The sequence below is a fragment of the Salvia hispanica genome, chromosome 2 (assembly GCF_023119035.1).
Source record: "Salvia hispanica cultivar TCC Black 2014 chromosome 2, UniMelb_Shisp_WGS_1.0, whole genome shotgun sequence".
Taxonomy (NCBI): Eukaryota; Viridiplantae; Streptophyta; class Magnoliopsida; order Lamiales; family Lamiaceae; genus Salvia; species Salvia hispanica.
This window is the reverse complement of record NC_062966.1, coordinates 5895453-5907460: the sequence shown is the minus strand read 5'-3', so window position 1 is coordinate 5907460 and position 12008 is coordinate 5895453. Positions and strand designations below refer to the sequence as shown.

General features: G+C 35.5%; 1 protein-coding gene across 1 annotated transcript; it reads right to left on the bottom strand.

Moving 5' to 3' along the window:
• Positions 1 to 2318: 2318 nt before the first annotated feature.
• Positions 2319 to 6425, bottom strand: LOC125207522. The gene is made up of 11 exons (XM_048106902.1): positions 6296 to 6425; positions 5496 to 5627; positions 5283 to 5383; positions 4865 to 4973; positions 4705 to 4744; positions 4338 to 4427; positions 4155 to 4254; positions 3933 to 4072; positions 3738 to 3840; positions 2837 to 3648; positions 2319 to 2762 (listed from the first exon to the last, which is right to left on the bottom strand). The coding sequence occupies exons 1-11, from the start codon at positions 6423 to 6425 to the stop codon at positions 2558 to 2560; spliced, it is 1962 nt and encodes a 653-aa protein (XP_047962859.1). The 3' UTR covers positions 2319 to 2557.
• Between the last annotated feature and the right edge of the window lie 5583 nt (positions 6426 to 12008).

The window sequence follows — 12008 nt, the reverse complement described above, 5'->3', positions numbered from 1 at the left end:
CTCCAGTCGTCGCCTCTTTTCAACGAGCAGTGTCAGGGCGTTGGTCGGCCATCAGTTTTGTCGCCAATGGCAACCAACATCATATGAGCAACTATTTGGCGAATGAGATATACCTTAGGTGGCCCGTCTTTGTGACGACGACCAGATGTCCGTTCGAAGAAAATAAGGTCTACTTTGCGAGCCGACAGGAGTCAGGGCGCAAGGATGTGGAGCGGGCATTTGGTGTGCTCCAGGCTCGATGGGCAGCAGTGAAGGGTCCAACCCGTTTGTGGTATCCCGATTGCATTGCAGATATCATGTATGCGTGTATTATCATACACAACATGATCGTCGAACAAGAAGGTCCAGAACTGACTGATTGGACCAATGAAGATGCCGCCGGGCTAAGCCACGGGTGGCCACCGCTAGAGATGTCAAACGGGTCGGGCCGACCCAGCCCAGCCCGGTCCAGGCCCGGTCTTGGCCGACCCAGGCCCGGCCCACTAATGAAATGGAGCGGGCTTGGGCTGGGCTCAGCAGGTCAATCGGGCTCCAATTGGGCCTTTTTACAAACCCAGGCCCGGCCCGAGCCCAGGCCCGGCCCGGAAAATTATAAGGTTTACACTATATATTTTTAATTCTTTGATATTTATTTTATGCATGTTCCATTATATACTGTCAGTATTCTTTTATTTTATTTATTATTAGATGAATTCATTTAATCAATTCAAATCAATACTTAATACTGTAATGATTTATATATTAAAAATAGTTCCATAAATATATATAGTGATTGATTTAGATTAGATATTTACGTGTATGTTACCTTATTGCATTACGTGTATAGATGCATGAGTAAAAAGATTGCATATCTTTAATTTATTATTAGATGTATATTATTTCCCTAACTATAGTAGTATCATGATTCCTAATTTGGTGGATATTAATTTGATTTACAATTACATTTGATTTGATTTTCATAATTGTAGATATTAATCTTTAATTGATTTGCATGATTATTGATAGTAGTTATTAATAGATATTTGTATTAAAAATATTTCCATAACTATAGTACTAGTATATTAATACTAGTATATCATGATTCCTAATTTTGTGGGAATAGTGAGATTATATAATATTGGAGGGGAAAACTGATTTATGTATTCAAGCGTGTAAATTTTAATGTGTGTAATTAGTCTCATAATTTAGTTCGATAATTGTAGTACTTCATAATTCATATCATAGTTTCAAAATTGATTTGTACATGCAAATATGCAATGCGTGAGTAGTCTTTCCATTATTTAGTAAACTTGGCCCGGCCCAGCCCGGCCCACTTCCCAACTGGGCCCGGGCTCGGGCTGGGCCCATCATTTATTCCAAAACCCAGGCCCGGCCCAGACCGCTTCAGACATGGGCCTGGGCTGGGCTGGGCTGGGCCTAAATCTCACCAGGCTTTACCGGGCCCGGGCAGGGCTGGGCCGGCCCGGCCCACTTGACACCTCCAGCCACCGCCAGTGTACGAATGGGGATACCTCATGATGACACCGGATGGCTCCAAGCCCATGCCGACATGCGCCAACAAGAAGCCCTCATATTCAACTCCAGCAGGATCTAATTGAAGAGTTGTGGACGCGGAGGGGTGCACGTTTATTTAAATGTAATTTCTTGAAATTGTATTTTTTATTTTAATTGTACTTTTTTAATGTTTTTAATTTAATAAAATTATGATTGCATTTTCTCCGTATTCGTGTTAAAATTTTAATTCTGTATTAATTTCCGCATATAAAATGTGAATTTGTATTGTTGGGATATCCTAGTGCTTGTCCTAGTGCTAGTCCACTATTGTGCAGTGGAAGTCCTAGTGATGTGACAGTGAGGTGGAAAGTCCTAGTTACGTGGCAGAAGGTGTTTTTAAGAAGTCCTAGTGCTAATCCGTGGGGAAGTTCTTCCTATTGTGAAAAGTTAACTGAAGTACACATGTATAGATACCTGGGCCTCATTGGGCCATGCGCCGTTTCAAGGGCCATCGCGATATTTTTCTGTAGTATCAAACACCAGAGTTTGACCAGAAAACACTCCTTTTCTGCTCTAGTGTATCAAACATGCCCTTAACGCGATATTTTTTTGTAGTATCAAACACCAGAGTTTGACCAGAAAACACTCCTTTTCTGCTCTAGTGTATCAAACATGCTCTTAACGGAAACTAAATAAAAGTGTCACATTTCCAAATATGCTTATTTCAAGAATTTTGCCAAAAATTGTTGAGATTACAAAATTATATTGGCAAAGCGAAAATGAAAAAAATAAATAAAAATACATCCATTACAATACATAGATAATAGACCAAAAAAAATGTTCTCTTTATTTATCTTCTGCCTGCGTACTGAGGTTAGGATTTTAAAACAGAACTAAACTAAACATAAAATTACACAATCTTGAATGAAACAGCCAAAGCTTCTTCCCTAGTCTCACTATTCTTGTGAAAATGCTGTAGCTGCAGAAAAAATCGAAAGCCAACAATGTACATAAACCTATAAGAGCTCGAGTTTTCGTAACTCCTGCAGTAGTTCACTAGCTATCAAGAACCGAAATTTAAGCAACAAAACCTCGACTTCTTATTCTTCCCTCCTTTCATTCTGTTTGCTTCTGCACTCACCAGATTATCTCCTTTTGCACTCTCGGATTCTATTGACACGTTTCTCTGATGGTGAGACAGCCTCGTGCCATCTTCATCCGGTGCAATCTTGCTCTGGTTTGTTTCCCTCGTGCTGGAGTTGGACCGACTGAGATAACCGATTTTCATGTCAAAAATCACCTCACGTTATATAAGTAGTGGCAAACAATCGCAAAAAGATACCTTGAATTATGGTTGTCAGAGCTGCTTCTGGCAGTTTGGACAGCTACTTGTGCTGATCTTTGTTTTGATGATTCGACGCAAGCTTGATTCCTTTTCCTTATTTCGTCAGCTTCCCACGAAATAGATTCTGTCGCAGCATCATTCTCCGAGCTCAGCATATCTCCATTGTTGAGGACATGAACAGGGCTACTGTTGTACTCCCGGAATATGGAAATGGCCTTTTCCAGTGTTCCTAAAGCTCTTTGAACCTCAGGGCTGATGTTAACCTTAGTTTGTACATTACATGTAAAATGTTCCGTTATTTCATGGCCTTGTTCCACCTCAGCCGCGCTAACTTCCATTGTGTCTGTCCTAACCTCTACCGTGATCTCCTCGGCTACTTTATCACGCAGTTCTAATCCTCTCTCCTCAAACTCCTTGATTTCATTGAGAACTTTGTTTGGATCCTCAGTCTTGCTAACTTCCATCAAGTCTGTCCTAACCACTACTGTGCTCTCCTCAGCTAAACTATCAAGAAGTTCCGAGCTTTTTCCCTTGAACTCCTCGATTTCATTGAGAACTTTGTTGTCTCTTGCGTCTGCACCCGTGGCGTTGGGATCCATGGGGTGTTCATCAAAAGTTTTATCTTCCTTAGTGGAGTTGTTGTCTTGGAATGATTCACTGTTTTGTTGTTCAAGATTGGTGTGTGTGCTCTCCAAGATAGGCGAAGCAAGAGACAAGTCTTCTTTATAGAGAGCCTCACGTACACGAGCATAGAGAGGATCTTTCAAAGCCTCCTGAACTTCTATGTTGCCTTGCGCAGAAGCAACTTGCTGCAGTTATTGTAAGACTTGGAAAAATTAGGCAGCAAGCAAAGGATAGGATTCAATTCCATTAACCTGTGAAGAAGTTTCAAAATAACCTTTTTATAGAGCTTGAAACCGCTGCCTACAAGCTGTCTGGCGACAAAATTGATGAATGCAGGAGGGACAAAGTCGAGCTTCATATCAAGATTCGCTATCGTTCTGCACAGTTTTGAAAGCACTGTAACTAGGAGCTACAGGACTTGATCCTTCCATCATTAGGCAAAAGAAGAAAGAGACATCATTATACTTACCTAAAGAAGCTTCTATCAGCAGTGATTTTTTTTAGAGCAAATCCTCCGTAGAGATCCATTCTCACGGCACCCTCTGAATCTGGCATTCCATCTCTGGTGAAACCATGGGTGCTTCTGTCGATGGTCTCCGAGTCAGAGATCTGAGAAGCATTTCATCATATTTTATTCGACAAAGAAGCATGTTTCATTCAGTAGGAGCAAGAGACAAATATTGTAAATTACCGAGTTAAGAATCACCACGACAAGGCCGTCTTTGAAGTACTCAAATGTAAAATAATGTACTATAACTTCTCTGCCTGACATTGGCCATGAAAGCTTCATCCTTTCTTCCAAATATTTACATACATGTCAATATCTGAAATGTGGCATAATAAGATCGAGATTTGAGTTTGCTGTAGCGCATACCTCACTATTGCTGTCTGCTCGCCATCTATAACTCTCTGGACACGATGCGATACAGCAACTTTGAAAGTAGGAACTGTGATTTGAGGCCACCTGGTAGAGTGAAAGATTTATGTCAATTAACAAGCAGAGGATCGTTTTCAAGTAATTTTCTCTTTTCTAAAGCATTCTGGAGCGGATATCATGAAGTTAACTTAGCTGCAGAGTATATTGATTGAGTACTAAAGTATCGCGAACAACATTACAAACCCTATTACTATCTAATGTATGTCATTCCACACTTTCATGTGGAACCGATGTGAGAATCATATCACAAGAAATCAAGAATGCTTCACAAAAATGAAGTAACACAGTCATTTTTTTCTCTTACCATTTTTTGTAAAGGTCAGCGTCTGACGAAATGCACAGACCTGTTACATACAAAGAAAGCTGTTCAGAGTAAGTATGGACAAGTATATAATCTCCTCGACTAGTTTCAGTTTGTAGTGAAAATCACAAATTATTAGAAGGGAGCTTATGAGCAAGCTTACAAACATCAACTGGCCCATCCACATAGCCCTCAGCAAGTAGTGTATGGAAGGGGGTTCCCTCTGGTCCTTCACGATACATAACTCGTAATTCCTCAGTGTCTTGTTTTACCTGGAAATTTGGCATTACAGCTTGTACATCATCCCATGATTGAACAAATGACTTGATAATAAGTTTAAAGCACAGAGAACGAAACAAGACTATCAAAGATGATTCCCCAGTTGTGCATAACAGCAAGTATTCTATATCAAACTCATGATGTTTGTTGGGAGTCAAAACTCAAAAGCAAGAAAATGTTCGAAAGCACAATGGTTATACGCATTACACGACAATGATTTATTCTTAAAATGTGAAGTGTATGTTGTGGGAGAATAAGATGCAACTGAATGAGAAAAACTGATGCCAATAATGATTTCATACTTTCCATTTGTTGTTTGAATCGTTTGTGGAAGCACTCCTTAGCTCACAGAGGAACTTAAACACTTCATTGCTTCTCCTTTCAATCGCACAGTCAGTGTATTCTGCAAAGCACAAACTGCAAATGTAACAGCATATCTAAAGCATAAAAACTCACTTAAAAGTTAAAACATATTTGCAATATGAGGAAATTAGTTAGAATCAAGACAAACAAACCTCCTGACTGAGAATCCATCGTCTGTAAAATTTGATTCTTCACAAGGATATGAACCATTTCTTCATTCATAAGTTCAGGTGATGTCAGTGTCTTGTCCAACCGGCTTCTGTAATCCGAGATACGGCCTTCCCCTTCCATATTTTCACATATCCCACAAGAAAGCAAGGAATCACCAACTAAGTTTTAGCAACTAACAAAATAATTTTCTTGATTTTTCCTGGTAAGAAAGAGCACAAAATTACAAAGAATCGAATAAAATAACCATAAGAATAAGTACAAATCATATAATCAGTTTGACATAGTAAAGCTTGCTTTTTCATGCCTTGAATAGTCAGACTGAAACCAAATTTGACAACTGCAAATTCAATGATAGCCTGCCTTCTCAAGCACATTAGATCAGAAATTTGAATTTCTTTAAAAGACAAAACAAGAGGGCCCTAGATAATCAAATACACACTCATTAATGAAAAGTCTGCTGTAATTATACAATAACTACCTACCACAAAAATAGCAAAATCACTTCGGTATGAGACAGATAAAAACAGAAAGCTAAAAAAAAGTGTCCCATTTTCTCATTGTTGAGCATAAGAGGGTAGTAAGTAGCAAGTAAACAACAACCATCCCACAAATGATCACACAAAATTTCTCACCTTCCCCCACACAAGAAATCAAAAACCAAAAAAGAAATCTTCACATGCTTTTCCATCTACTGGAGAAAACTCTAGCTCTAGAGATAAAAATCGAATCTTTATCGAGAAACATCATAAAAAATGAAGAGATGATAAAGAAAAAACACTACCAGAAGCAGAATTGGGGAAACTTTTAGAGAAATTGAATGCTGCAAGAGTTGCAGATCTCAAACAGAAAAAAGGAAAACTGTTTGAGGAGGAGACAGCTTGAACTGATTTGGAGGGAGGCTGCTCTAACATCAACACCGCGATTTCTTGAACTTAACGAATTGAAAGACACAGAGCAGAATAAAACGATGATATTGTTCAGCTACAGTCAGAGAATCTGCTCATAAACTTATTAAACTAATTTAAATAGGAACGAATTTGTATTTATTTTTATGTATAGGAGATGTGTCGGCTTCTTTTTTTAATTTTGGGCAGATGGGATTTCTCATAATCAGCGCTGCGGAAAAGGGAGATTAAAAACTTACTTAAATAAGGTTTCTTTAATCTCCAAGGATAAATCTTGACTTGCGAATTATGATTAATATTGTGTTTGATATTGTTTAGTTGGAATTTTTATTGCACCACGCAATTTAAATATCCTAATTCTGATGCGGAAAAGGTAAAAGCACGGGAATATGAGATCGAGAATAGGTTGACAATACTTCATTATTTTCATTCACTCATTTAAGAAAACAATCTTATTTCATTATTTCTGATTAAATACGTTTCATTTCCTATTAGCAATCTACTATCCCTTTTATCTTTATCATTTTACTGTCAGGTTTATACTCCTTTTGTCCTATAATAAACATACTTTTCTTTTTAGTTTGTCCTACAAAAATAGTCATATTTTTTTTAAAAAAAGTTTTCTCTCACATTAATATAAATATACTATTTTCTCTATCTATTTATCACACAAAACAACATCTCCTAAAATCTCGTGTCATTATATCATCTTTTAAAGGACAGAGGAAGTACTTCCCTGTCTCAAAAAATAGATCATTTAAGATTGGCACAAATTTTAATACATGTAGTAATTGGTTAAATAAAAGCAAAAGGAAACAAAAATAGTTGAAAATGGATAGTGGATAAAGCAGACGAGAAGAAAAAAATAATAATTCAAATTATGTAGTGAGTGGTAGGACTCATATGATAAAGTAAAGAGAAAGAGAAAATTGTTGTCATAAATGAATATAGACTATTTTTATAGATTGACAAAAAAAAAATATGATCTATTTCTATGAGACGGAAGAAGTATTAAATACTCCCTCCGTCCCATTTAAGATGGCCACATTTTTTTTTTGTCCCAATCAAAATGACCACTTTCTAATTTTAGAAATAACATCCTCTCTCCTATCTCCTCATTAAAATATTTAACTATCTTTTTCCTCTCTACTTTATTTCACCTAACAACAATTCCTAAAATCTTGTGTCACTCAAGAATGTGGTCATCTTGAGTGGGACGGAGGGAGTATATATGTTCAACATTATTAAAGATCTTGGTATGAATGATTATTTTTATTTTATAAATTTCTAACCTATTACTTCCTTCGTTCTGCAGTAATGGAGTCATTTTGGTACGTTCCATAACAATGGAGTCATTTCACTTTCTAATAAAGGGCAATACATTTCTTCTCTCTTACTTTACTTTCTTTTATTTTATTCTCTCTTCAGCACTCTACCTTTTTCATTGTTTATTTTTTTTTCTTTTTTTACTTAACCTGCTTAATAAATATTTTTTTAAATAGCGTATCGAAAAGAAATATCTCCATCACTATGGAACAGAAAGAGTATTGTGCAAGTGAATTGCAGTTCATGTTTTTATCATAAAAGTCCTTTTCTTTCTACACTTCTTAAAACTGTCAGAACTTAAAAATAAAAATAAATAAATAAATAAATAAATAAAAGAAAACAACTGCGTTCAAGTTTTGTTGCGATTTTTTTCGGTTTCGGTCTAACTTCATTACACGTACTACATAGAAAGACTTCAACCAAATTCTATAAATATCCTAAAGGTAATAAGAACTTTCTTGAATATGTAAAATAAAATTTTCTTATAAAATCACATAAAAAAGAACTTCCAACTATGACCCTTTTTTTCTAAAAGAAAATTAAAAGAGAACGTTAAAGAGGCTAAAATTGTTAGAGGAGAATACGTTTGACTTGAAGAATGTATAACAAATCATTACAGCATATTGAAATATTAAATTTTTTTGAACTGTTTTAAGCTTACGATACAGTCCTATGATAGTCGTCCCAGTCGGTCAACGCCATGGCCACGATGGTTGATCATGGTCGTTGCACCACTGTAGCCACAGTCCACTACACCACCTTGGGTATGGCATGAAAAACCTAATAATTCATTATTTTTTTCGTTAATCATTTTATATTATTTTTAAAAATCTTACGGTATTGCAGCTAGGGATGTCAATCCAATCCGAAACCCATGGGTCAGCCCGAATAGTACGGTAAAATTAGTGGGTTAGGGTTGTAATTTTGTAACCCGAATTCAAAACGGGCTAGCCCGAATGGGTTGGTGGGTTAAACGGGTTGCGGGTCTGCCGGACGGGTTACAACTTTTAATTAAAATTATTAAGTTTTAGGGGTTTTTTAATTCTTGAATTTCATATGGCACAATCATTAGTCTTTTTCAATCTTAATTCTACACTTTTTCTCTCGATCTCACGCTATCAACTTTCAAGTTCCACCTTGCCTCATTATTTCATCGTCCCATCATCTGCCACTACTGTCAATCAAGATAAAATTAAGAACTAACCCCTCAAAATCTATATTTAACATTTTAATAATAATTCATCTAAGATATGATATTTAATTTTCATACACAATTAATAATGAATAATGCCAATATAATGACACAAACACAAGTTTTAATACAATTGATTGGTTTAATTTTGATTTATCTTTGTTTTTGTTGTAGTTGATCGAGATGAAAGGCTTTTTTCCAATTACTATTAAAGAAAACTATGAAAATTTGAAGATTATATATCATTCTAAAACTAAGAAGAATTTTTTTTTCTAAAATTTAAAATCATTTTATAGAGGAAAATTTGATTACAAGAGATAATTTTTGAAAGTTTTTACTCCCGAATAATCCGTTAAGTTAGCCCAAAATCCGACGGGTTAAGGTTATGATTGAAAATTTATGATCCGAAAAATTCATTGTTGGAAATTATTTATCATCATATATTCAAGAATACATAATTGAATATAAATAAAACAAAATCTTCAAACAACATGTATTTCACGTAAAACCATAAACATAATAAGATCGAAATATACCTTGGCGATCCATAGCGGAAGCGATTGAGGGAGGAGGAGACGATTTCCTTGAACTCTTTTCGGCGTAGTGGCACAACTCCAACTCCAAGGATTTGTTTCTCTCTCTTTCCCTCGTTTACGTGTTCTCTGTAATGTTTGTGATTTGATGAAATCACCACACTTATATTTATAGACAAAGAAAGGACAAACCCTAATTACCAAACATTAATGCCCTTTCCATCAAAGATGCTATTAAAATAATTAATATATACATTTCTTATTGATAAGAATGTAATTGATCACTATCAAATCATAATAAATATAATAATAATATGTACGCACGTTTCTTTCCTTAACAGCCAAGGGAATGAAATATTCATTCCATAGAGATTATGTAATCAATCTTTTCCAATTAATGGCAATCAACAACACATATATATATATTCACATATATTCTCTTAGATATTTGTCCATTAATTAGAGTAAAATGTGTCTTATACCAAATATATGTATTATACTAAAACCCAATTCTATTTAGGATTTTATCACATGTCGCATATGTGACACTAAACTTACATTCTCCCACTTGACGAACACGTGGGACACAAAGTTTTCGATTCTCCCACTTGTCACACTTGATAGAGCCACAGTAGACATAATAAATATAAGGCGCGCATAATATTGGATTTCATAAATACTTTCATCATTGGCAAACATAAGTATTATATTAGTGAGACTATTGATGTGGGTCATAGCAAGCGTATATCATTCGGTCGATATAGTTCCTTCCATGCACCACATCACCAATAACCGCACCAAAATAATCTATAGGTGACACAACGTCCATAATTGTCTTATTTCAAGACCTCCTGCATTAATACTAAAAACGTATATATGCGTATCAATAATAAGTTTATGCATGACAAGTAGAAACAACTTTATTGAATTCAAAATATTCATAACTTAAGTGTCTGAAGATTAGGCGTTTCCATACCCAAGACCCATTCTATTAACTTATTCCATAAATGTCTTAGGCGGTAACGCCTTAGTCAATGGATCAGCTACTATAAGCTGTGTGCTTATATATTTTGTAGATATTCTTTGTTCCCAAACTTCATCTTTCACAACAAGAAACTTAAATTCCATGTGTTTAGCTCCTTTGAATATTTGACATTTTTACAGAAAGATATGATTGCACTATTATCACAATACAATTTCAAGGACATGGATATTGAGGAGACAATACCCAGGCCTGATATAAAATTTTGCAATCATTAATGCTTCAAAGCAAGCCATAAATTCAGCTTTAATGGTGGATGTTGAATTAGAACTTTGCTTTATACTTTTCCATGATATGGCTACTCCAGCCATAAGAAGAATGTAATCAAAAGTCGATTTTCTAAAGTCAACACATCAAGCATAATCTAAATCGGAATATCTAATCACTTTTAATTGATTAGATTTCCTAAATGTGAGCATAAAATCTTTTGTCCACTATAAGTATCACATTATCATCTTTGCAGCTCTCCAGTGTTCAATGTCAAGGTTACAATGGTAACGACCTAGCATTTCGAGTGCAAAGCTAACGTCTGGTAGTACAGACTAGAGCATACATCTAACTTCCAAAATAGATGCATAAAAATATTTTTCATCTCTTTAGGTTCTATTTCAGTTTTTGGACATTGATTCAAACTGAATTTGTCACCTATTTGAATTGGAACAACACTTGGAGAACATGCACTCATGCCATATCTCTCTAAAAGATTCGATCTGTGTAGCTTTTATGAGAAAATCCAATGTCCACGTGATAGATCACAAGATATTTCTATCTTATGATATAGAATGTCTCACACATATCTTTTATGTTTGAATTTTTTAGAGAGATAATTTTAGTGTCATGTAGTAATCCAATGTCACTACTAGCAAGCAATATATCATCAACATATAGAACCTAAAATATGAACTTGCTCCCACTAATCTTGAGGTATATGCACCGATCAACATTGTTTTCATTGAGACCAAAAGCAGTAATAGTGTCATGAAATTTAAATATCATTGTTGAGAAGCCTGTTTCAGTCCATAAATTGATTTCTTAAGTTTGTAGACTAAATTTTCATTCTCTTTCTTATCCATTTGATGTAGTTCCAAGTCGAAATGGGCTACAGGTGCCAAAATCATTCTAAGTGAGTCCTTTGATACTTGAGAGAAAGTCTCTTTATAATCAATGCTATCTTTTATGAGTATAACCTTTGGCAACAAGTCTTGCTTTAAATCGTTCGATTAAACCATTCATGTCGAATTTGGTCTTGAAGACTCATTTACATCCAATGCACTTGTGTCAATCAGGCAATGCGACAAGGTTCCAGAATTCATTAAAATCCATTGATTTCAACTCTTCTATCATGGCATCGACCCATTTATTAGAATTATAACTTTTAATGGCTAATGAATATGAAATTGGATCGTTGTGTATCCGTCTATCACATTTAGATTCTTGGAGATATACCAAATAGTCATCAGAAATGGCCGATCTTCATTCTCGTTGAGAACGCCTTA

Coding starts and splice junctions, on each gene's coding strand:
- LOC125207522 (XM_048106902.1), bottom strand. CDS start 6,425: ATGTTAGAGCAGCCTCCCTCCAAATCAGTTCAAGCTGTCTCCTCCTCA. Junction 4,073..4,154: donor TCGTGGTGATTCTTAACTCG/GTAATTTACAAT, acceptor AATGCTTCTCAG/ATCTCTGACTCGGAGACCAT. Junction 2,763..2,836: donor TCTGACAACCATAATTCAAG/GTATCTTTTTGC, acceptor CGGTTATCTCAG/TCGGTCCAACTCCAGCACGA.